Source organism: Schistocerca americana, chromosome 4 (assembly GCF_021461395.2).
Source record: "Schistocerca americana isolate TAMUIC-IGC-003095 chromosome 4, iqSchAmer2.1, whole genome shotgun sequence".
NCBI lineage: Eukaryota > Metazoa > Arthropoda > Insecta > Orthoptera > Acrididae > Schistocerca > Schistocerca americana.
Window position 1 is genome coordinate 494183316 of NC_060122.1, and position 27040 is coordinate 494210355.

The following is a 27040-nucleotide window of genomic DNA, read 5'->3' on the forward strand; positions in this document are numbered from 1 at the left end:
CATTTCTGAGTAGAGTGTCGTGTTGTTCTGTTGATGTACATCGTCACATGGTTTCTTTCTCCCTCTGTCCTGTTTCGCGCTACTGGCGGGACCGTGCTGTATTGCGGGAGTAGCGTATATATGTACTAACAGCAAAAGTTTACCTCGATGTGGATAGTACGGCAGTTCCTCCCTCGTGTGTTACTTTCAGTTGTGCCTCGTAACAGACATCTGGAAGCTGTCTGTGTGTGATTGGCACCTATGATGTGTGAGACTATCGCTTTATAAAAACCTGACTTCTCAAGAGGCATTAAAAATATTATATTTAACCCTCGGCTAATTTATTCTTGTACACTTAAAAGTCAACGGAATTATTTGTTTCTGTACGTAGCGTAAAGTTGGTATATTGCTATTTTTTAGGGTCAGTTTTAGATTCCTTATTCACCAAGCTAGAGTTCATTTTTATTTTTAATACTGAAATGTTACGCGAACAATCTACCTCTTTTTTTTTCTTTTTTTTTTTCTTTTTTTTTTTTTTTTGCAACATACGTGCGAACTGACGGAATTCCGAATATAAAAACAATGAAAGCACGCCACCGTCTCTTGGCGAAACAACTAACAGATGGGAGTTACTCACCTAGTTTTGCTTATATATGCATGAAGAACGACTCAGATGCAGAATAAATGTTGCCTGACAGTGTAAATTGTATTTTTGCATTAAATAAATTTCACTGCTTGCTGTGCATTTTGAAATAACGTTTACACTGTAAAATTCCCGTTTAACTATATAATTACAGTTTTTAATCGCATAACACAGAAAAACTGCAGCAACAACGGTTTGATCTGTTTTGGAATTAAAAAAGTTATTCAAAAGTACACCCAGATTACAAACCTGGGAAATAATTAAAATAATTAACTGTCCTGCTTACTGAACAGCCGTAAGTACTTAGACGGTTAGGATGGACGAGGATGGGCGTCGGAGTGGAGTTGTTTCGAAATGAAAGGGAGCAATACGCTGAACCTTTAGACATATTCTGAAATTACGTTATACAGAAAGGCTCACCTAGAACGGAAGTAGAGGACGACTGCCAGTGTAGAAGGTCGAAAGAAACAAAGGAAATAGGGTGCGTAAAAGGAGGCGGTTCATGTCCCAATTACCCAGTGGCCGGTCCTGACGAACTGAGCCAGAGCAGATTGTCTAAGCCGTCTTATTCTGCAGAAAAGATAGAAGACAAGGGCGGGAGAGGCAGTCGGCAGGAAACCGTCTGCTCTGTCTGAAGGAGGGAGGCCAAGATACAGACTGATCTCCGTTCTGCTGCCCAAGACTCGACCAGCAACAACCACTTGACTCTTTTCTCACGACTCCCTCTACAGTGACCTGGGGTTGTCTGATTGAGCACAGTGCTGGGGTAAAGTTGGCTTATTCAGTATAATACCACGAATGTATCGTGATGGTTATGCTACGGTTCTCACAGGCTTGTAGGCACTGCAGAGACTAACGCTGCTGGTGGCTGTGTCGAAAGACACAAGAGAAAAATTTCAGAACAAAACTTGGTTACGAACTCCGAAATATTCCTAGACTGGCTAGCCGTCCTGTGCAGAACTTCTCTGCCGTTGATATTTATAAAACCTAATAGCAAGTAACGGTCGCGTAAACTGACATTTGGCCGGGAGAGCAGTGTGCTGACCACATGCCCCTCCATATCCGCATCCAGTGACGCCTGTGGGATGAAAATGACACGGCAGCCTGTCGGTATCGTCGTATCGGACGGAGTTTAGTTTTTAATAGCAAGTAAACGCCGCCGATCACATCGCCGGCGATTGCCAGCGAACACATGTTGAACAAGCAAATGATTTTGTATACACATAGATAGACAAATATGCTTATACTGTTTTTTTCTGAGACATATTGTTGCAAAATTAGTTTAAATACACTTCTCGCCTCTCGATTCTGAACATGGTTATCCGGGGGTTTTCCTTGGTTTAAAGATAAATGCCGTAATCGGAATTCTCTCCAAAATCCTCCCAACTGAGACACCATCGGCCAACTAGCAGCTCTACTGGTATTTGGCTGAAGGATTCTGACTTAACAACGCTCTAACACTGGAAACAGGGAATAAATAGCACACTTAAAATTCTCTCACTTTTGGACCTCTCTGCCCCGCTACCAAATTGCCTGCTCATTGACTGAAAAGATCCAAGGCTTCACAATGGGCCGTTTCTCAAATTGTTCGCTGTATCCTTTGACATATAGAACGAAAGGTATTAATAATAAATATAGCGGGAGCCAGTAATATAATCTGACTGGACAAAAATATTAGCTGCCTAGGTTGGCTGATCTAACAGTAGCTTGGGGCACGTTTCTATCGAGTATAACAACATTGGGAGAGTAGCAGCGGCTGAGAGAATCCACGGAGGCGGGGCGGTGCGACAGAATTATTGTCTCGCTCGTGGTATGTAGCGTGGGAAGCAATGCCGGTGTGACGGAGCGGAAAATGAGGGTGATTGGCTTCGATGCACACAAGGTCGTCCAGGGAAGTAAATGGTGGACTCTGCACGTGTATCACCTCGTACAGAGTTTCTGCTCTACTGGCAGTGGCTAAAGTCACGGTCTACAAGGAAAGCACGTCAGGAGCGTGATGGGTTGCATGCGCCAGCGTATGTCACGCTTGAAGACCTTTCTGTACCATGTAAAAAGTACTGTTGTGTGTCAACGCTGATTATTCGAGACCAGTTACCAACTTTATATTTCGGGGAGAATGATGTGGTATGGACATTTGAAGGGAAGTTTCTCGCAAAAGACTCTTGCTCACTTACGACCAGACAGAAGACTCGCTTTCCTCCTCGAAGGTGTCCAGTTGTAGTGGGTGGCCGGCCGAAGTGGCCGTGCGGTTAAAGGCGCTGCAGTCTGGAACCGCAAGACCGCTACGGTCGCAGGTTCGAATCCTGCCTCGGGCATGGATGTTTGTGATGTCCTTAGGTTAGTTAGGTTTAAGTAGTTCTAAGTTCTAGGGGACTAATGACCTCAGCAGTTGAGTCCCATAGTGCTCAGAGCCATTTGAACCATTTTGTAGTGGGTGAAGCTCACCGTCAGAGGGCTCTGGGTGACTGGATACTTCAGCAAGGCATCCGTCTGTTGGGACCTCAAAAAGCAAGTTACCAGCGTCAGACCAAGTAATTGTTATTGAATGCTGCGGTATACTTCAAAGTGATATGTATACATGACACTATATGTTTCAGTATAGTCACCAACTCTCTATAAACAATGGTCGTAACGTTCTACCAGCTGTTCAATTCCTCAGCTACTGAAATCCGTTCCTTGGTCACGTTCGAGAACTGTTGTATGAACGTTGTCATTGTTAGAAAATCTCTCAAGCCTAGACGTTCTTTCAGTGCGCTGAAAAGATGGGGTCCCATAATGCGAAATCTTGGCCATATGGCGGATTCCTGCGGGTGTGAGATGTCTCATCCGTGTCTCATAGCCTGTAAGGATGTGGCTTAAAAAATCGTTGACTTTCACGAAGTTGAGTTCAAGGAAGTTCAGAGACGCCATAAACCTTGCGCCTTTGTCAGCAGGTCACAGTGATTCCGGGACACACTGTGAGCACAATACTGCAGACAATCTCGGACGATGGAATGAGCAACTTCTATTGAGATTCTGGGCAATATCCGTGAGAGTTACTCTGCAATTGCTACAAATCAGTTCCTCGATTCCCTGGACGTTGTCGTCTATGTTAGATGTCGATGGCCTTCCTTCCGTATCAGCATCATGCACGTCTGTGCGAGCTCGGTCTATTTTCACTACGGTTGGATGCGACATTTCGTTTGGTCTACACACCGCCAGAATTTCACGGTGAATCTGTATGCAGTTCAGACGTTTTTCCCATAAAAATATTACTGTCCCGCATACTTCAGCTTTGGAGTATGTTTCCAGCCGCCGCGCCGTTTGAATCGCACACTGTGATGCACATGTTATCCGCGCAGCAGGAGAACTGTGCCTGCATGAAATCCAGAGCATGTACTCTCTTCTGACAATGCGCTACTCTTGTTGCCCATAGTCTTAGTCTGGGAAATGTGTAATTTACTTTCTGAAATATCTAGCCAACAGTTGTACAAGGTGGATGAAACTGTTCGATGTTCTGTAGACGTTTCAGTTATTTAGAATTGGATCCCCCTGCGCGATGTGAAGAGTGGCTTGAATCATAACTGCTTCTTCAAGGAGCCAATCAAAAAGGTTTAGTTCTTACATAATTAACCTGTAGAGGACCGGTGTATTGTTGGTTCCATTCTCCAAGAATAGATTATCAGCGTCCGACAGGAGAAACTGCGACTGAGTGGAATAAGGAGCATCAAGATGGATTCATTCATTTTGATTGTTCCGAAAGGTGTCCAGTCTTTAACCCCGCTGGATGTCTCTCGAATGTGCTAAGAGATTGCACTAAAGGCCGGGGACGACACCTAAGTAGCCTGGCCCATCTGCACGAATGGTCGTGACGGGAAAAGGAGGACACTGATGTCTCATGTTCTGTACTAAATACCTTGGGGAACCGTGTCACAGCGAATCGGAGCTGCTACGTTTTGGGGGCGTGAAAATTTTTGTCATTTGGTTTTCTTTGAGAAACTCAACATATATTTCGATATTTTGCAATTTAACCAATATATTTAGAAATATAAACCTAACTTACACAATTTAGTTCTTTTACGAAAGTAATAAATATTCCTGTCGTACTGTATGGTTAAATATAGCACCTACATCATACGAAAAACGAAAACCACTCACATATAGAAAAAAGGTATTTTCATCATTTAGTTACAAACGTAAGGTATGTAAGTTAGTTTATACAAACTGCAACCGACATCAAGTCCCCTTTTACCTTACAGAAAATAAAAAGAGTCATTGATAGTGGCAAAACATCGACTTAACACTTTTAGGCAGAAAAAAAGCGTTTCACAGTAACATATACATCTAAATCTACGTCTACGTGGTTACTCTGCAATTCACACTCAAGTGCCTGGCAGAGGGTTCATCGAACCATTTTCATACTACTTCTCTACCATTCCACTCTCGAATGGCGCGTGGGAAAAAGGAACACCTAAATCTTTCCGTTCGAGCTCTGATTTTTCTTATTTTATTATGATGATCATTTCTCCCTACGTAGGTGGGCGTCAACAAAATATTTTCGTATTAGGAAGAGAAAGTTGGTGATTGCAATTTCGTACATAGATCTCGCCGCAAAGAAAACCTCTTTTGTTTCAGTGACTGCCACGCCAACTCGTGTATCATAGCAGTGACACTCTGTAACACCATAGCTCTAATGCTGTGCTGATTTATTTTGCTTTTTTTTCATTTAATGTTACATTGCTGTGCTTCTGTAAATGTGTTTGTTTGAATAGATAACACAAAACTATAACTCCTTTCTTTGTTAAAACTTTGATGTCATGATTTGATTGTATGCTGTGTAGCATATCTGTCATTTATATTCTTTGTCCCATTTGGAGGGAACAAAACTTACTATATATAATTGTAATTTCTGTGTGAATAATTTTTTGTAGAAATGTCTGTATGTGCAAATGTTCTGTTTTGTTTAAAATGATTGTTTGCTGTTATGTAAACTGCTGATCCTCACTTAGGGTTCTTAGTTAGTTTGTATGTAAAAAGTGTAGTGGTTCCCCTCGGGAACGGAACTGTGTAGCGCGCGCAAATTGTGGTTGGCCTAGGTAGAAAAGGTGGAACTAATAGTCAGTCTGAGACGAGCTACGAGTCGGGGACGAGCCACCAGTACGTGCACTGCCATGTAAAAGATGCATATTGTGCTGATTTCGAGAGAGGCTTTTCCTGCTTCTTTCCAAAGCCTCGGATGGATGGATAAATAGCTGGAAATATTCTGGAATTTGTATCTATCATCGCCACCAAGAAATGACCGAGTCCAGCAATTCTGCCTGCAATTCCACCTACCAACATGCAGTTACCACCACATTGCGCAATCATTGCAACGTAATACTAAAATGATGTACAGTGAAGGATCAGCTTAATGGATGTGATAATGTGCTGAAATATAAGGTAATTTATATCTGAATTTATGTACCTACCTTGAGTTTTCTCCTCATCATAACACCTCTCAGGGTCCCCTCTGTTTGAACTAAAGTGATTACCGAGTGCCCTTACTGAAAGTACATTAAAACCCAGTTTTCTAATTAATGCCTCTTGAACATAGTAAAAAGAAAGTTAAAGTTAATGTGGCAAGAGAGTGGGTTAAAGTTAATGATGCTTGCTGAAAATAATTTTCCTAGTTAAACTGCTTATTAATGTGTTGTTGCCTACTTCAAAATTAAAAGTTATTAAAATTGAGGCTTATAAAGTTTTGCTTAGTGAATGATCACATTACTGCCTGTTGTAAATCGCAGAAGGTGAGTCAGTATCTTACGTATATGTTAATTTTGTGTTTCACTGTAGTAAAAGTGGGAAATTGCAATAGTAGAAAATTATATGTTCATGATTGCTAAGTGTTTGTCTCTCTTGTGTATTGGAAGTGCATATTAATAGTATAACAAGATACATAGTCTGTCTATTGTGCTAATGCTAGGTAACAAGTAACGGAAAGATCTCTATTTATGAAAACCATAATCTATTTATTAGAAAGACAGTGATAAGTAACCTGTCAGTGAATTTCAACTAACTTTCATTTTAAATAGTAAAGTATTTAACTGAGAGAGACTTAACCTATGTCCAATTTATGATCCTGGATGGAATGTTAATGGTAATGTTATAAAGACCACTCAGTTTGTGTAAGCCCTGAAAGTAATAGCGTGTTTCAGTATCTGTTATAATTTTGCAAATAGTTGGTGCTGCTCTAACTATTAGTCTCAATCTTACCATAAACATATGTATGTGTCAGAGTTCACTGCACTCGCGTGTGACAAAGTATAGGTTGTGTTTATCCATTAAAGTTACTAATAACTATTTTCTTGAACGAGAATGTTAATCATTCTCTTGCCTAGTTAGGATGGCGACCGTTTTCTTTATCCGTTAAACAGTGCAGATAGGCAAAATTTTGTTTGTTGCTGTTCAAATATTTACGTAATTCTGACTTTCTTTTCCGATAAGCCACCTCCGTTAGGTGCAACACGGTCAAGATAACAAAATTCCTCTCAGAGGGTAGCACTGCTCTGTTGCTTTATACCATAATTGCTTTAACAAAACAGTTTTATTTCACAACCTGTTTCCAGCTTTAAGGTTATGGTACAGCAGTAGCAGATGGTAGTGTTATACGTGGCTTTTCCGTGACAGGACTATTTGTTCTGTTGGGACATACTATGTAATAAACCAAATTTGGTATTTCATAGTACAAGCTACGTAAATGCTGCTGCAGTGTTATAACTCTCACCTCTATTGCACGATAACACGAAACGAGCTGTCCTTCTTTGCACTTTTTCGATGTCCTCCGTGAATCCCACCTGGTAAGCATCCCATACCACGCAGCAATATTTCAGCAGAGGACGGACAAGTGTAATGTAGGCTGTCTCTTTAGTGGGTTTGTAGCACCTTCTAAGTGTTCTGCCAACAAAGCGCAGTCTTTGTTTCGCCTTTCCCACAATATTGTCTATGTGGTCTTTCCAATTTTAGTTGCTGGTAATTGTAATTCCTAGGTATTTACTCGAATTGACAGCCCTTAGATTTGTGTGATTTATCGTATACCCAAAATTTATCGGATTTCTTTTAGTACCCATGTGGATGACCTCGCACTTTTCTTTGTTTAGTGCCAATTGCCACTTTTCGCACCATACAGAAATTCTCTGTAGATCATTTTGTAATTGGGATTGATCGTCTGATGATTTTACTGGACGGTAAATTACAGCGTCATCTGCAAACAATCTAAGGGGACTGCTCACATTATGACCTAGATCATTTCTGTAAAACAGGAACAGCAGAGGGCCCATGACACTCCCTTGCGGAAAGCCAGATATCACTTCCGTCTTAAAAGTCCTGTAAGTAAAGGATAATAACCACGGACAATTAGCCCACATTGTTGCAAAGCGCTCGTCAGTTCAACAGAGACATCAAAGCCTGGTGAGAAGACACACCATCCATGACTATCCTCTGGGCATGGGGTGCAGAAGCCACGACCCCCACACACGTGCGTCTGCTGACAACGCCTCATAAGCCGCAGAAATTAGCAAAGCCCTGGCGTAGGAGTGCCGCTAGAAGGTCCCCTGGATTAAATAACCGGGGCACTCTTTGACGCTCGTTGATGGGAGGAGGTTGAGTACGTCGGAAACTATGGAGGCGAAGCGTCGCACTTCTCAACAGAGCATCGTCCAGGAAGATAATGGATGCATCTAGTGCAGAGAATGTTTATGCAGAATGAAATGGAGCCCGTGATTTGTCTGCCATTGTGTGTCACAAAAAAAAAAAAAAAAAAAAAAAAAAAAAAAAAAAAAAAAAAAAAAAACAACTTACTGTTCCATCGTGCAGATCCGTCTGTTTGTCTCCAGCTTTCCATAAGCGAGCTATACCCTCAGCAAGACAGTGGATCACCCCATTGTGCCTGAGTTGAGACAGAACTGTTTGAGGAACAATCCGCAGTAATGAAAATGCTTTTGCCGGCCCGAGTGGCCGTGCGGTTCTAGGCGCTACAGTCTGGAACCGAGCGACCGCTACGGTCGCAGGTTCGAATCCTGCCTCGGGCATTGATGTGTGTGATGTCCTTAGGTTGGTTAGGTTTAAGTAGTTCTAAGTTCTAGGCGACTGATGACCTCAGCAGCTAAGTCGCATAGTGCTCAGAGCCATTTTTGAAAATGCTTGTGAGCCCTCCCATTACAGGTCTCCTGATTGTTGAACTCTGTGGTGTGCGTACTGTAAGACCTTCGGTACACACACCATCAGATTATTTGACTTGTCGCTCAAACGAAGTAGGCGAGTGTCAGCAATATGTCTCGTGGTCTTATCGTCGCGTGTTTGTCTTCTGCCGTTAGGTCGGACGACAGAAGTGGCACTTGCACGCTTAGAGTAGCAGATTGACGGTGACCAACTTTAAACAGAACTTGATTAATTTTCACACACATTTATTAAAATAATAACAAGCATAAAAATGACTTAACTTGGTTCTGGATGCTATTTACAACTGACAATCTGAAGTTCCTTTGGTATTGGTACGTTAATCTTATTCTCACATATATCTCTGATACTTGACAAAAGTGTCTACACATTTATCTTCGTGGCTATTTTGTACAGAAACATGGTAATCTTATTAGGCGCAGACTGAAACTTGGCTATAGAGTGGTACAGACAAATGTAGAACTCGTACAGACCGGTGCAGATAAATGCAGACTGGCTACTCGGAGGTCTGTACACTCGTTATAATACCTCGCGCGTTCATGTTATCACTGCGAGAGTGTGATCCGCGAGGAGAAAAGGTTCTACGTTAGCAGCAATCTCATTGGCTGCATTACATATTAATACGCGGATCGCGGAAGCAGAATTTGGTCTGTCTCTATGCCAGCGCCATCTCGCAGTGCGGAGACGGACGAGCGCTGCGCCTGCGCTGTTGTGCTTAGCGGGGCGCGCTCTAGTGGGAAAGTTGTGTACGCGCTGACTATGCGGAACTACGTACACAACAAACTCATCTGGGATGAGACAGATAGAGACGCACGCGCCTAGGACGCAATTTGTGTGAGCTGCGGGCCGCTACTGTGCTGTCGTGTAGGAAAGTTCCAAAAGGCGTTAGAAGTCTCAATGATCCTACACCAAGACACGTCGCTGCCGTCATCAGGACGAATGAGGGCGACAGACGCTGCAAAGAAGATGTCTCATTGAATAGCTGCTGAGTGTATAAACGAATAAGTCTGTTTTCTCATTTCAGGTAGATCAGAATAAGCAAAATAAACCAATTTTATTAATAACTGTTAAAAATACTGATGTGCTACTCATATAAAATACGGAGACATGAAGATTACAAGCGTGGTTAGCGGTTAAATGATTATTAATGCCCCTCAGTTACGTCATTCTCTGTATGAATTTTTGGAGAAATATAAGATACCACTCACGTAACTATCTAGGCTTCCGCGGGCAGTGTCATGATGATTAAAATTCTACTGGGTATTGTAAACAATGTCACCGTACAACACCCAGAAGAATTTTAATCATCCAGAAACGACTTGTTGCTTCCATAGTGTTGGAACTGCACAAACTGAGTTGATTGAATATAAATTAATGAGAGAATAAATAGTTTTTGTTTTTCATAAGAAGCTGAGATACCACATTTAACACAGAAAACTGAATGGGTAAGGCAAGAAGGTAAGCACAACAAGCCCAAAACGGAAAGAGAAATATGATCGCTTTTTTAATTGAGTTTTAGTGTATGACGCATATATTGAATTTATGGTAGATGACTAATAGTTCACTCCTCTCCTGGTATTACAATTAGCACCGCTAATGAGAGAACAGCCGTAGGATAAATACGCGATGCTTGTCCTTATCGGTATGGTACTTTATATTTATTAAATAACTTTTTACTGCCCATTTGAAAAAAAAAAACGGCGGTAAATGAGTATTGTTGCGTTACCGGATATAATGCAAATTCAAGAGAAGTGTCCCAATCTACTTTAAGCTGCAATGGGCACCTGTGACGAATTGAAACCTTGTGCTCGACCGAGACATGAACTTGGTTGCCTGCCTTGTTAGAAAGTGCTCTTCAAGTGGAGCACCCTTAGAGGGCAGATATACGGTTTTAGTGTGTCACTTTATTTACCGTAGAATTCTTTGATTTGCTTACAGAATACACTGAAGTGTTTTTTAATATACTGGGAGATTAATGGTGGGGAGGGGGATATTTCAATAACTTTCTGACAATTACTTTCTATCTGAAAAATGGATATTATCAAATGAATTTAGCTGAGTGTCACCTAAACTGTTACGTGAAGTATTTTAATGTGAAGTACATATAATAACTTTCGAAATAAACAAGTGAAGTGGTTCAGTACTTACCGATTGTCGGATCCCCAGTACGTAGACTTAGAGGGATCTGCAATAGAAGAAAAGCGTAAGTTAGAATCTCACTTTTGTCAGTTCGATATGTAGAAACTAAAACTGTAACTTGTATAATCATTCTCTGACTCCTTGCAAGGGGGAGATCATTTCTCACTCAACCTCTTCCAAGAAATACGAATAACTGGATGACTCCTATAGCTAACTTTTTGTATTCGACAACGGAATGCGATGTTTTTTATCCCTCGAGAATATTTAAAAAATCATTCAAAGCTGATTAAAGTATGTATGAATTCTTCTGAAGGTTTTAGTGTAAGAAATTTTTTTCTTCACTCAGTTGCGTCACAACATCATTCCACCAGGGCAAAGAAAGTACTTTAATAGCATTTTTGTTCACATCTTTTAGTGTAAAGTACAGCGAATACAACTACTAACGTTTCTAACGCGTGACTTAAACACGTGTGTCCAGAAGACCCAACAACCTCAGACAGCTCCGTTGAGCCACAAATTAAACTCTTCTCACTTCGACTCAGGCTCACAGTACAGAACGGAAGCTTAATATTATGGAAATGTAAAATACATTTGATTTCTATACAGTACTTGTTGACGTCGATCCCTGTTAATTCAGTAGCTTATACATGTTTTAAAGTGTCTGTCTTCACTTACTGTACCTGTGTTCCTTTTATGATGTAGATTCTTGATACTTCATCCTTTGAAGTAGTCCTACAGCAAGATTCTGTCCTGGCGTACGATGATACTACAGACTGGATTTATGTGTCTATATACCAGTACTCAGTCGTACAAACTACTGTGCAGTTCAAAGATTGAAGCTTAACTCCAAATATCGGTATTTTATTTTTTATTGATCACATGTTTGGATGAAGTATTCTTATGTCTGTGAAAAGGCCCATGTTACTTTTTACAATGGTTTCTTTTTTGTGACATGTAGTGACAGTGCCATCTGGTGTGTCAGAATGTACCTTGTGGGTGATTGTTGTAGGTTTTTTTGAAATGATGGAGTTACGCTCTAGGCGGAGGAATCAGTGGTCTGGATTTGTCCAAAGCAACCTACTTCTTATACCCACTCCAACAGATATATGAACATGTATGGTCCGAGATCTATTTTCTATACTTCCATGAATCAGCTACATCAAATTTCCCTTCTATTCCCTAGTTAGATGTAAGCCATGACTAGTGGAACCCCATCTATCCACGGTCCCGAATGGTACTAGAGCAACTTGCGTGAAGTCAGCTGTTATCAGCGACATTTCTAATCGCACATTAACCACCCCACTGTTTCATTAAGGTGGGGAAGATTATGATGCCGAAATAGTTCGACAAAGAGTGCATTCATTGGTGCCACGAGTCAAGGAAGCTGTCCTGCCCAGGTCACCACCTATGTTGTATGAAACTTGTCCCTACCCAAACTGTTCTCCACTCCACCACTGGAACTACATGGTTCTCTTTTAAAAATTTTGCATAAAGATCCTATGTCCTCTATCATTTGACTTTGTGCTGCATTTGGTTGCAATATGCTGGTGACTGAACGATGCTCTTAAATTCTACTATATGAGGACCTACACGCGGCCCACGGCTACTACGTAGCAGCAGCACTTTCTTCTTCGTAGCACTTGACACAATCCTAAGCTTCCTGATTTCCGTCGAAATGTGCTACGCATTTCCTATTCCTAGTCCCTACCAGAGGATCTTCTCCACTTAGTACTTCCCCTTGAAACCTGTTCTTAGGGTTCATGTACAGCTATTCTGCCTGCGTGCAGACAAACACAGAAATTTACACACCTTCTGTCTACTCTACTGTCTTGTCAAGGAACACTGTGTCCCTCTTATCTCTCCTCAACATTAACGCTCTTATCTTAAAAAAAAAATGGAACAAACACCTGCTCTTATCAGAGCAAAATCCTTTCTGCCCCTCTCCATCACTCAGCCATTCTCCCGAAGTCTTCTCAGAGACAGGAACCCTACTCTGGAATAAACTCAAACATTATATTAGAGAACTGAATAATATCTCCAGCTTCAGAAGACAGTTGATGACATGTTCCATAAAATTTCGGGTGTGCAGCCGCATCAGTTCAGCTTCTTCTTCTAATTTTTCGGCTGAATACCATCCAGCCATCTCCAGAGTGAGCCGAGGTGACTAACGCTCCAACACTTGCTCCGTCCTTTTAAACCCGAGGACCGAACGACTGCGTATGTGGCCAAAGATACACAAGGCGCTAGAGACGCTATTAGGCGGCAAAGAGGTGTAACATATGCATGGAAATAAAATCTATGGCTACGCAGTCGATCCACACGGTGATATCGACGTGTCACGGAAAGCTGCACCATCGCGACGTCTTTGTGATTTAATTACAGAAATTACGCCTCTTTGCCGCCTATCAACGTCTCTGGCGCCTTGTGTATCTTTGGCCGCATACGCAGTGGTTCGGTCCTCGGGTTTAAAAGGACGCAGCAAGTGTTGGAGCGTTAGTCACCTCGGCTCACTCTGGAGATGGCTGGACGGTATTCAGCCGAAAAATTAGAAGAAGAAGCTGAATTTATGCGGCTGCACGTACGAAATATTATGGAACAGTCTTTGCGCCACGAAAACATAAAGATGCACAGTTGATGGCGTATCTACTAAAGCAAAAATAAGGATAACCATCATATCTGTAGCATTCACTACCCTTTTACATCCTCTTTTCAACCTAATCTTCCTCATTTCACAGTATTCTTAGCCGATGCAGTCTCCATAAATTTCCTTTTCCCCAGGAATCGTTATATCAGAAAACATCTATCTTGCACACCTTTAATTTCTTTTTATAACTGCCAATATCATTATTGTTATTATTATCATTATTGTTATTATTATCCGTGGCAGCAACTGAAGTAGTACAAGTGGCTCTGAGCACTACGGGACTTAACATCTATGGTCATCAGTCCCCTAGAACTTAGAACTACTTAAACCTAACTAACCTAAGGACAGCACACAACACCCAGTCATCACGGGGCAGAGAAAATCCCTGACCCCGCCGGGAATCAAACCCGGGAACCCGGGCGTGGGAAGCGAGAACGCTACCGCACGACCACGAGCTGCGGACGAAAGTAGTACAAGTACTACCAGTATTAACTTAAGTAGTTCATAGTCAGTATAATTTACTCACACTGCCACTTCAGACACTCAAATCATTTCAATACTAGATGTCATATTAAAACTGTTCTTAGGTAAGTATGACGTAAAGAAAGATACTGTATGTCTGAAACCCCGGTCCGATGTCAGAGAGGGCCTGATGACCCTTACGAGATCAGATTGAATAACTAAATAAATTCAATGAAACTATCAGATTGCAATCTCGTTCTCCCTGCCAGTCACCAAACACCCTCCCACCCTCTGCCTCCCTTGATCCTGATCAGTTCCTTCCTTGCGTCCTCCAACTGTACCTGAAGGACACAGATCGCCTCCTCCTTTATCAAAATGATCTTGCTGCATACTCAGCAGTTCCAGAAGAGGCCTTTGCAGTTTACCCGATGTTCTGCCCATTAGATTCTCTCCCCCTCCCCCCCCCCCCCCCCCAGTGAAAATATTTTCTATAAGATTGGCTACAAATCCGCCTACTCACCGCCATATATCAGGTCGGTCCCACATTACTCGCTCATGTTCAAAGTCATTTTAGTAAGAATAATGAAATTACTCTGATTTGTTAATGAATCGTCATTAACTGTCTTAGTCACAGTACGTGGAAGTAGCTGGATCAGCTGGTTATTGGTTCACGTGTAATAAGTTTTCTTTGTTCGGCAGTTAACACGACTTCTTTTTCGCAGAATGGAAATGAAACACTTCTACCTAGTCATCCGGAATGGAATTACTGCATACTATTTTCTGCTATAAAGGAGTCAGGTAATGACGTCTGACTGAACTTCCAATACGATATCGATTTAACAATCAGCTAAATGGAGACTTTATGGCTGATGATTACAGTAGATAGTGGTCGCACATTAAAAGTGTCTTTCTTTTTGTACTCAGAGGTGATTACTTCCGAGAAAACTAACTCGTTATTTCATGTGCGTACATCCATAACGGTTCCTACACGGAAGGCAGTTAACATTGCTTTTCATTCCTCTACCAGGAATTTATTGATTTTCTATGTCCGTTATATAAAACTTTCTAAAGAGTAGTTAGTTACAATGAAATAATCATATGTAACTGAAAATTAATAACAACTTGAAGATACTTGGTATTGATTTGCTGGTGCTAATCTCAACCATGATAATACGAGGTGCTACTGATGTAGTTGCTACTGGAGAAGCGATTCTTTGGTTAGCGTTATCATTGTGGAATTGCTCAGGACTAACATGGTGGAGAGGGAAATGACAGTGGGCACGTAGCGGTCTATGAAGTTCTAACGATTTGTACGATAAAGAAAGAAATGGGATGTTTCAGAGCCCTGGTGGAACTGAAGAAGTAATCAAGTGAATTTGTAAGCATAGGCTTCTGCGGTCGTTGTCACTGTCAGTGCCAATAAAAATTTTCTGGGCTACTGACCGCATATATAAAATTGTCCAACTTATCGGCCACTGTTGCGAGTCGCCTTCCTCGGGGCTAGTGCTGAGCTGATTGCTGACTGAGAGAGACTTTAGATTTTATATAGTAGTGGAGGAAGGTATATCTTTCATATCATTGATAGGGTACTTGCGGATAGAAGGAGGGGTGCTAGGCGTTTTATTATTGGTCTTTATACTATTCTTTGTCATTGCTGGATAAAGACGTGCTTGGCTGATGTTTACATTATTTCTTGCCATTGGTGGAAACAGGCGAGGAGGAAACGGGCGGTAGCTGTGACTTAGCGCTGTTTACTTGTTACCAGGTGCGGGCTGCGGCGTGCCAGCGCTCTGTGTACGTACGACCACTGCGGTCTCCCGCGCCCTTGTGTGAGCTGCTTTGAGCGCGCTGTCCTTCCATAGCGTTGTCACTGTTGGCAGCCAGTACACCGGAAGCCTATACCCGTCCTCTCAATTCATGTTGGCGGGGGGCCTGGCTATTTCCATCGCCTCTCTAATCTTCCATCTTAATGTAAATGGCTGTTTCGTCAGTGCGCAGGCTTCACGGAGTATCATCTCTTTATCGCACTCACCCTGGTGTTCCGCAATCACTGACTAGTGCTTTGGGCCAGAGGGGTATATCTTTCATGCTCTGCGATCCGTCTGCTGATTGACCACCCCTGTCTTGCCTACATACACCAATCCACATTCGCAACCGATTTCGTTGACTCCTGCGGTGTTTATCTTGTCTTCCGCATCTTTCGTTGAGTCTAGAATATTGCTTCGAAAGTTTGGACTGATGCCGGATCGGGGGAGAATTTTGGTTCAAATGGCTCTGAGCACTATGGGACTTAACATCTTAGGTCATCAGTCCCCTAGAACGTAGAACTACTTAAACCTAGCCAACCTAAGGACATCACACACATCCATGCCCGAGGCAGGATTCGAACCTGCGACCGTGCGGTCGCGCGGCTCCAGACTGTAGCGCCTAGAACCGATGGGCCACTCCAGCCGGCCCGGAATAATACACTGTAGCGCCAAGGAAACTGGTATAGGCATGTGTACTCAAATACAGAGATATGTAAACAGGATGAATACGGCGCGGCGCTCGGTAACGCCTACATAAGGCAACAAGTGTCTGGTGCAGTTGTTAGATCGGTTTATACTCCTACAAAGACACGTTATCAAAATGTAAGTGAGTTTGAACGTGGTGTTATAGTCGCAGCACCTGCGTTGAGACACTGCATCTCCGAGGTAGCGATGAGGCCGCGCGGGATTAGCTGAGCGGTTATCCGGCACAGGACCGAGCGAGGTGGAGCAGTGGATAGCACAATGGACTCGCATTCGGGAGGACGACGGTTCAACCCCGCGTCCGGCCATCCTGATTTAGGTTTTCCGTGATTTCCCTAAATCCCTCCAGGTAAATGCCGGGATGGTTCCTTTGAAAGGGCACGGCCGACTTCCTTCCCAATCCTTCCCTAATCCGATAAGACCGATCATCTCGCTGTTTGGTCTCTCTCCCCCCCCCCCCCCCCCCCCCCCCCCCACACACAACCCAACCCAACTATCCGGCACGGTAGCTCAGCGTGTTCGGTCAGAGAGCTGCTTGGCCTCTGTAATAAAAAAACTGAGTGGAAGGATCAACAAACGAACTTAACTGGATGTCATGTGACGTCCGCAACGACCAAACACAACGATCAGCAAGAAAAGCGGTCTAAGGCACTGCAGTCATGGACTGTGCGGCTGGTCCCGGCGGAGGTTCGAGTCCTCCCTCGGGCATGGGTGTGTGTCCTTAGGATAATTTAGGTTAAGTAGTGTTTAAGCTTAGGGACTGATGACCTTAGCAGTTAAGTCCCATAAGATTTCACACACATTTGAAAATTTTTTGGTAGCGATGAAGTGGGGATTTTCTCGTACAACCATTTCACGAATGTACCGTGTATATCAGGAATGCAGCAAAACATCAAATCTCCGACATAAAATCTGAGGCCGAAAAAAGATCCTGCAAGAACGGGACCAACGACGACTGAAGAGAATCGCTCAGCGTGACAGAAGTGCAATACTTCCGCAAATTGCTGCAGATTTCAGTGCTGGGCTATCAACAAGTGTCAGCGTACGAACCATTCAACAAAACATCATCGATATAGACTTTCAGAGTCTAAGGCCCACTCTTGTACCCTGGATGACTGCACGACACAAAGCTTTAGGCCTCGCCTGGGTCCGCCAATACTGACAGAGGACTGTTCACGACTGGAAACATGTTGGCTCTTCAGAGAATAAAGACCAATAAAGAACGCTTAACACCCCTCCTCCTGTCCTCAGGTACCCTATCAAATTACTTAAACACCTTCCTCCGCTAGGACATAAGATCTAAGTCTCTCATTCAGCAGACAGCTCAGCGCTAGCCCTGAGGAGAACCACTGGCTATAGCGGCCGAAACAACGTCGGACAATTTTATATATTGATAATGCGATTAACAGCCCAAGAGAATTTTATTGACGGTGGTTAAGCGAAGTATGAGAAGAATCTTCGTCACTGAGATCTCAGAAAAGATAGAGGTGTAAGGGCGCAATGTTAGAGTAATATGGATGATGCAGTGTCATCTTTCGGCCATGCTCACGTAAAACTGCTTTCTTTGCGTGACGAAATGTGGGCGTGCAATATAGTGTTGCAGCAGCACATTATTCAGTTTCCCCGGGCCATCCTTCTCTGTTGAGACGGCAGGATGTCTGAGTTGTTAGCAGTAAACATCAGCAGCTCCGGCTGAAGAGCAATATTTTTTCCACTAGATGGAAACGTTTTTAAATGGCGTCACCAGCAGCAATCTTGGGTGCGTCGATATCACTCACAAGGTAACTCAAGAAGAGCAGAAAGGACTGCAAAACCGATTACCTGACGATTTATTTGGCTGCCGCTCACTTCCCATGCGTCACACTTGTGCTAATGCCTTTTACGTGCAAGTGTCTCACAATGGATGTGTGTTTGAACGTCATCAAGCCTGATGATTTTACTGTCGATTGACTTACATCATCATTGATTCAAGGGGTTGAATGGGATGACCTTCAACAGCATGAAGAATCATTTTCACTAATGTGCATCTGTTCCAAACGGAAGAACCGTTTTATTAGCATGTTTTCACCAGCTGCAATCTCCTCTACGAACGCAACAAATACAGTGAAGGCGTCTGTATTCAAAAATGGTTCAAATGGCTCTGAGCACTATGGGACTTAACTTCTGAGGTCATCAGTCCTCTATAACTTAGAACTACTTAAACCTAACTAACCTAAGAACGTCACACACATACATGCCCGAGGCAGCATTCGAACCTGCGACCGTAGCGGTCTCGCGGTTCCAGACTGTAGAAGGCGTCTGTATTTAAATACAGAGATATGTAAACAGGCGGAATACGGCGCGGCGGTCGGTAACGCCTATATACGACAACAAGTGTCTGGTGCAGTTGTTAGATCAGTTACTACTCCTACAATGGCACGTTATCAAAATTTGAGTGAGTTTGAACGCGGTGTTATAGTCGCCGCACGTGCGATGGGACACGGTATCTCCGAGGTAGCGATGAAGTGGGGATTTTCTCGTGCAGCCATTTCACGAATGTACCGTGTATATCAGGAATCCAGCAAAACATCAACTCTCCGACATCAAGTCTGCGGCCGAAAAAAGATCCTGCAAGAACGAGACCAACGTCGCCTGAAGATGACCGTTCAGCGTGACAGAAGCGCAAACCTTCCGCAAATTGCTGCAGATGTCAGTGCTGGGCCATCAACAATTGTCAGCGTGCGAACCATTCAACAAAACATCATCGATATGGACTTTCGGGCCTAAGGCCCACTGTTTTGCCCTTGATGACTGCACGACACAAAGCTTTACGTCTCGCTCGGGCCAGCCAATTGGACTGTTGATGACAGGAAGCATGTTGTCTGGCCAGACGGGCATCGTTTCAAATTGTATCGAGCGGATGGACTTGTACGGGTATGTAGACAATGTAATCAATCCATAGACCCTGCATGTCAGCAGAGGATTGTTCGAGCTGGTGGAGGCTTTGTAATGGTGTGGGACGTGTGCAGTTGGAGTGATGTGGAACCCCTGATACGTCTAGTTACGTAAGAATCCTGTCTGATCACCTGCATCCATTCGTAAACACGAACAAACGTTGTGCATTACGACGGACTTGGCCAGTTTCAGCAGGACAATGCGACACCCCACACGTCCAGATTTGCTACAGTGTGTCTCTCCTCAGTTTAAACACTTCCACTGATCACCAAACTCCCCTGACATGATCATTATTGAACATGTCTGGGATGCCTTACAACGAGGTGTTCAGAAGAGATCTCCACCCCCTCGTATTCTTACGGAAGTATGGACAGCCACACACGATTCATGGTGTCAGTTCCCTTACTTACACTTGGCGGCCGAACTTCCCCGAATGGGGCCTCCCGGCCAACGATGCCATACGCTCATTTCATTTCCATTTTCGCACACGTCGGGGAGGTAGTTAGCAGACAGTTTTGTATTTCGATAGCGAGAATTCTATATCCGACGAATCAGCGTCTGCCTGGAGTATCAAATTGGTAAGATTATCTTATTGGAGCAATGTTCTGAGAAATCATGGGACGTGTTAGTCGGCGTCGTAGTGCATATTTAATGTGTGTAAAGCATCGTGTTTGAGGGTGTTTTGTTGGTGAAGACATTGAACAGTGAGACACGTCAGATGGCGTTGCATTGAACTATTCAGTCTGTTTAAGCCATCGTGTTTGGTGCTGCTGTGTGTCTGCACTGCCTCCTTGTAGACACATGTGCAGATAGCTATGGTTCTTCAGCTAGGTTCTGATGACATTAAGTTTTCGCTCCCAATTGTTCGTATCCATGAGCTTGGGATTCGTCCTTAACCATAATCCGAGCTGGAGTCTCTCTTCAGTTACATCAAACCAGTGCGCACCTATTGCACTATTGTAAGAACCGAGATGCATTATTCTGGATTTTTGAAGATTCAGTTTTGCGCCAAACGACCGTGAGTACTGGTGTACCAAACGCCGCACTTCATCGACCTCACTATTTGTATTTACAATAACCGTGACAAACTGTCTTAGTATTGAGGATCTGTATTCCTCTCCATTTCTGGTGCATTGTCGAAAGCAAAGGTAACACCGCGATCGTATATAATGTCATAGACAGTGGACATGCTTGATGTACTGATTGTTGAGCTGGAAACGTTTCAGTCAGTTGTCCATTGATTTTAATTCATGAACAAAAACCCCACTGATACATTTACGTATGACAGTCATAAAGTGGTCGTTGAAACCCATTTTCTGCATGGTGCTGAATAAGAAGCCATGACTGATCCTACCAAAGGCTTTATCCAAATCTAAAAACAATAAATAAAGACTATTGTCACTTATCCAAGTGAGATTTATGACGTCCCTATACTCATATAAGGCGTCTAGCACTGCTCTTCCATTTATTGCACTCGTTTGGTAAGGACCTATGACATTTTGCAGGAGTGGCTTCATCCTTCTCTTCAGGGTGCGAGTGAGAATTTTAAAGTCAGCGTTGAGTAAGGTTAAGTGGTCGTAAATCGTGAATCCTCTCGCTGCTTGTTTTTTTCGGAATGAGTACAATCTTTCCCTCCACAAATACAGGAGGGAACGCCTGGTTAGTTAATAACTCATTGAACATATCGGTGACCTCATTCCCTATTATGTCCCACATGCGTACGTACAATTCGCTCTGGAGCCCATTGCGACCAGCTGACTTGTTCCTCGGAGCGTCGTTAATTATCGTTTTATTTCGTCCTGAGTTATATGTTCGATTACACAGGCATTATCTTCCTCATGTATTCCCGTCGTAGCGTTTGCTAAAAGTTATTCATCGTACAGTCTCTCTACTTCCGTTCCATCTTATAGATCCCTATAATATTCCGCCATATGTTGTTTTATGGCGGTATGAGTAGTATACTCCGGTCTGAGTAGTATTCTTTTCTCCGTAATCGTCGGCTAGCGCGGTTATTATTCTCAGTTTCCCTTTACGTGTGTCCCTTATTACGTGGTATAACGACGTACATTCCTGTATAAGATCGTCCAAGCCTCGCGCCCGCATACGCACGCCGTCCAAGCGCTGCCGGGCTAGGGCCGTTATTTTGGACTTAAGCTGTTTCTGTATGATGATGTTAGCCGAAAGGCCATCTGGTTGTTGATAAAGGTCTCGCAAACAAGAGAAGTAATATTCCGCAGTTTGTCTGCACCAATATGCTTGGGCCTTTGCATACTGTATAATGCACTTACGAAATACGGGTTTTGCGTATTCGGTCCACCAAATGATCCGCTCCCGATACCTTGTTTGGGAGCTTAAGTATTTATGCCAAGTCAGTTTAATCTGTTGCTTAAGTTAAACATCCTGAAATAGTGAGACGTTAAATTGCTATACCCCACGGCCACGAAAAGTTTTTTATCGGATATACCTGAATGAAATATGGTATGCACAATGGTCGGAGAAGTTTATAGGCCATATCTCACAGTCATCAACATTGCACATGAATTCTTTAGTAACACAGACTCTATCTAACTTGCTTGCTGACGTGCTACTGACGTAAGTATATCCGATATGGTGGGGATTCAAGTAAGTCCAGGTGTCTTGCAGCTCTAATTGAGTCAGTAATGTTTGTAGCTCTTGACAAGTGTTAAAATAGGGCGTCTGGTCTTCACGGCGCAACACACAGTTAAAATCTCCGGCAAGCATGGCGGCGGCCCCAACGTTCTGTAACAGTTCAACTATCCCATTCCGATAAAAGTTACTTCCGTGCCGTCTTTCATGTCACAGATGGCGCATATATTTTAATTAAAATGAGGTCATGAAGTTGGACAGTTATATCACGACCAGTCTCTAAATTAGCTTGAGCTCTACACACGGTACCCTCTTTGAATAAAACCGCTGTTCCTCCTTCATTTCTGATGTTGATGATTGCTTCATAACCTGTTATGTCCGCTACTTTAGTTGTTGCAATCTCTTGTAACATGGCAACATCTATGTCAGCGGCATAAAGATAATCTTTCAAACATTGTAGCTTTGCCGCCGAACTTATTCGAGAGACATTAACTGTAGCCAGCTTGTAAGTCTGCATATAACTGTTTACCACTGCTCCGTATCTTCCGACCAAAGCGTGCTCGGAACCGGAAGAGCTGTCACGGTTGTAGTCATGTGATTTTCTAACTGCACCTGAACGACCTCATTCCGAATGGGAGCCATTACCCTCAATTCATTAACCACCGCCGTTTTCCCAGTCTGAAATTTCTTAAGGATTTTTCTTATGCGTCTTCTTTTCCTTTCAAATTTCTGTGTCTCTTCCTGACTTTGTATTCTAAGGGGCCGTTTCGTTTGTTTAGACTATATTTTTGAATTGTCCTTACTTGATACTGGGTGATCAGACCGGTCGCAAAATGTTGTGTCCTCGTCAATTAGCATATCGCTACCTACTGATGACACTGGAACATCATCGGAATTGCAACCTAGTGCTACGTCGGGATGCTTAACAGACATAGTAATTTATTTTCCAGGTGTCTTGCTACCGTCTAAGGTCTGGGGATTAGTATCTCCTGGAGAGGCCTGATTCGAACATGTTGTCAGGATAATCTTTGAACTCTGTTCATTTGTCAATACGCTACATGCAGTTGAATCCTGATTTCCTTCATTTTCTCCCTGACGTGAAATGTCAGGGACCTGCCCATTCCCGGTTTCCTGTGATGGGGATGACAAGGTCTCCGCAAACGACAGTTTTTGTTGATGTCGCCCATACCCCGCGGAGGTGTGTGCCTGGTTTTGCCTCCGTAAAGATTTGACACAGGGACAGGCTGTCTTAAAATGATCCGTGGATCCGCATACTACGCAGGTCTTAGGTTGGCCATCTTAAACAACTAATGCTCTGAAGCCTTGAACAATAATATACGACGGGATATGCTTATGAAGATCAACATTTCACACACCGTTGTCAACATTGAAATGTTTGCTGCCTGTCCATTTCTCACCAGTACCCTGCAAAACCGATCAATAAGGCGTTAAAGCTTGTTTGATGAGATCGAACCAGTTCAAATGGGAGGTTGAATATGCGCACAGATCGCAACCCTAAACCAGCGTAGCTGATCGCAATTAAACTAGATTTACCATTGGAATAAAGAAATTTTGCCAAACCGCCTGTTTTTGTCCTAATCCGGGTACATGTTTCAACGTCTCGCACTTGAAAATACACGACATTACCAAGGAAATCATATGACAAACCGTGAACGTCATTATCTTTAAACATATCTTTTCGAACAACGAATCGTCGATTTCATAAACTTTCGGCCTGTCATATCCGAAAGGGAACGAAAATTTTAACGCATACTTCCGAATCTGAGCTTCCATAAATGGATGGTTATGTTGTCCTCACAAGCTGCGAGCTTCGCACGCGGCGGCGGCTAGGCCAGCACTGTAGGGGCATGCTCTGGGGGGGGGGGGGGGGGGGGGGGGGAGGGAGACTGACGAGAATGAGCTGAACAGAATGCAGGAGAGATGACTATTTGACTATTGTGACAGAAGGTGGACCATCAGCTGTCTTTTGAAATTTGGGAGGTATTTAATTTCTCTGATTTTTTGAGGAAGATTGTTTCAGAGTCGAGCTCCTAATACAGAAAATGATTAAGAGAACATGGCAGTGCTCTGTGATGGTACAAAGATAATTTTGTTTGTTGTGGTATTTCTGCTATGCCGTTCAGCTAGTACAGTAATAATTGAGGACAAATAAGAGGCAGCGAAATGATTGAGAAGACGATAGAGCAACCATAAAGTATGATAGTCTCTACGCTTATCGGCACATAGTCACAATAATTGTTCGCAGGTTGATGTGATATGGTCGAAAAAGCGTTAAGTCGAAAACGTATCGTACACAAGCATTCATCAGTTTCAGCCTGCATGAGGTTTCTTACGAAAGTCCTCGTAGAACGGCATCAACATAGTCCAGCATGGGAAGTATTAGTATCTCTACGAGTGTCTTTTTGAACTCGAAAGGAAATACTTTTTTATATTTCTGTAGTGAGTGTAGTGACGCTGACATCTTCTTGCAGACTGAAGTTGCGTGTTCTGTCCAGTCTAAATGGCTTCTACCAATATGAACTGATAGCTTTATCTTGTCTTCCTGCTCACTGGATGAAGCTAATTGCTTGTTTTGTCGCACTACCGCCGGATGTGTCTCAGACATCTTGTTAAGTTCAGCTCCAGAAAAATGTTACTTCCATATTAATTAAAGGTAACTGTATAGAAATCTAAGTTGCAGTTCTGAAGACGGCCATTGTGGCCGAGCGGTTCTAGGCGTTTCAATCCGGAACCACGCTGCTGCTACGGTCGCAAGTTCGAATCCTGCCTCAGACATGGGTATATGTGATGTCCTTAGGTTTGTTACGTTTAAGTAGTTCTAAGTCTAGGAGACTGATGACCTCAGATGCTAAGTCCCATAGTTCTCAGAGCCATTTGAACCATTTGCAGTTCTGGAACATGACTTGCTGTCTCGATATAGAGATTAATCCGTGTAATTTTTTAAATTATGACTATCCATGATCGAGAGCCATGGGATCTCGCCTGAAACAAATAGGTGCGTTTACCGCGCAATTTAAATGACGCCAAACTCTACGGGCAGTTTGTGTCTTACAGTTCAGATCGAACTCTCTTGGTCAGCCGCGCTCTTACTGCATGCTTCACGTTCGCTGCTGGCTTCAGGGTGGGCCCTGCCGAACAAATTTGCCAGTGTTACCGCCTACCTGCTCCACTTGATTGTCCACCGCGTGGCGTCCGCATTCAGAACACGATCGCCAATTTGCGCAATTACGAAAGGCAGTTAGTCCGGTGCAAATAGGGCGCAATTATAGCCGTGATTACGGTAATGAAGCTCATTACGGGTCAACTTGTAGGTGGGAGCGCGCCTGTAATGGCCGCTCTGGCGCGAGCTGATCTGCCGATTGGCCGCTATTCATTAGCTAGCCTTCTTCGCTCCCCACAACAAGAGGCGAGCCGGTCGCCACATCAACTGAATCCAACTGATTGCTTCAATCTGCTCGAATCGAAGTGTAAATGCAAATGTAAATTTGATTCCAGTAACATCGGCCATACTTTTATGTGAGACTTAATCGGCCAACTGAGGCCATCTTTTTTTTCCGTTATGTTGTTCGAAACTACAAGCCCCTTGCCTGTTGTACAAGTATTTACATTCAGTGAATTTTGATGGTCTGAAGATTTGCATGTATTATAAACGGAGATATATAATATGAGGCTCTAATGCGTTAAAAGCGCAATTTTAAGTGCCTTTTCTGCAGCGTATTCATTTTGTATAACGAGTAGTACTCTCATAATAGGAGGGGATGAGATTTTTTTATGTTTTCGTTTGATTTACCCATTTTTATCGTAATTTATGGACGACATCTCTTCGTCGTTCCTTTTGCTTACATTCTAAAAGCCGCGCGGGATTAGCCGAGCGGTCTGCGGCGCTGAAAAAAAATAGTTCAAATGGCTCTGAGCACTATGTGACTTAACTTCTGAGGTCATCAGTCGCCTAGAACTTAGAACTAATTAAACATAACTAACCTAAATACATCACACACATCCATGCCCGAGGTAGGATTCGAACCTGCGACCGTAGCAGTCGCTCGGCTCCAGACTGTATAAGGCGCTGCGGTCATGGACTGTGAGGCTGGTCCCGGCGGAGGTTCGAGTCCTCCCTCGGGCATGGGTGTGTGTGTTTGTCCTTAGGATAATTAGGTTAAGTAGTGTGTAAGCTGGTGCGACCTTTTCTTGAGTACGGCTCGAGTGTTTGGGATCCACACCAGGTCGGATTGAAGGAAGATACCGAAGCAGTTCAGAGGCGGGGTGATAGATTTATTACCGGTAGGTTCGAATGGGTCTCACTTCGAACTGAGTCCTGATGACCTTAGCAGTTAAGTCCCGTGAGATTTCACACACATTTGAACATTTTTGAACATTCTAAAAGGAAGATAAGTCTGTATGACATTGCCAGTAGGGACGCTCTTCGTTTCATTCGGCTGCCAAATTACAAGGGGCATGCAATAAGTAATGTAAGCCATTTCTTTCCTGAAAGCAAGTTGGTGTTATTTAGGATCCCAATACATCATATTATTACTCACTCTTTTGACTGTAGAACCTTATTTTTAGACATAACGGCCTTACGTCAGCTTACTGGGAGGACCCGTATGCCCGCATGATACCCTTTGCTGGTCGACGTCGGACCCAACGTCTTGCTGCATCAGTAACCTCCCTATTATCGACGTACTTCTCCGTCAGAAGCTCGTGGTCTAGTGGGTGCCGTTGCTGCCTGTGGATCACGTGTCCCCTGTTCGAGTTCCGACCGGGTTGGTGATTTTCCCCGCTCAGGGGCTGACTGTTTGTGTTGTTCTCGTCATTTCGTCATCATTCATGGAAGTGGCGAGATTGGACTTAGTATATACTGGGAATTTGTACGGGTGCTGATAACCGCGCAGTTAATCGCCCCACAAA

At 43.4% G+C, this 27040-nt stretch overlaps 1 protein-coding gene across 1 annotated transcript in view; it reads right to left on the reverse strand.

The window, feature by feature from the left end:
- LOC124613576 overlaps positions 1-27040 on the reverse strand; it is an 896539-nt gene that overhangs the window by 474179 nt on the left and 395320 nt on the right. Inside the window, exon 2 of the mRNA XM_047142291.1 lies at positions 10964-11000. Coding sequence (XP_046998247.1) covers positions 10964-11000 — 37 coding nt within the window. The remainder of the gene's footprint in view (positions 1-10963; positions 11001-27040) is intronic.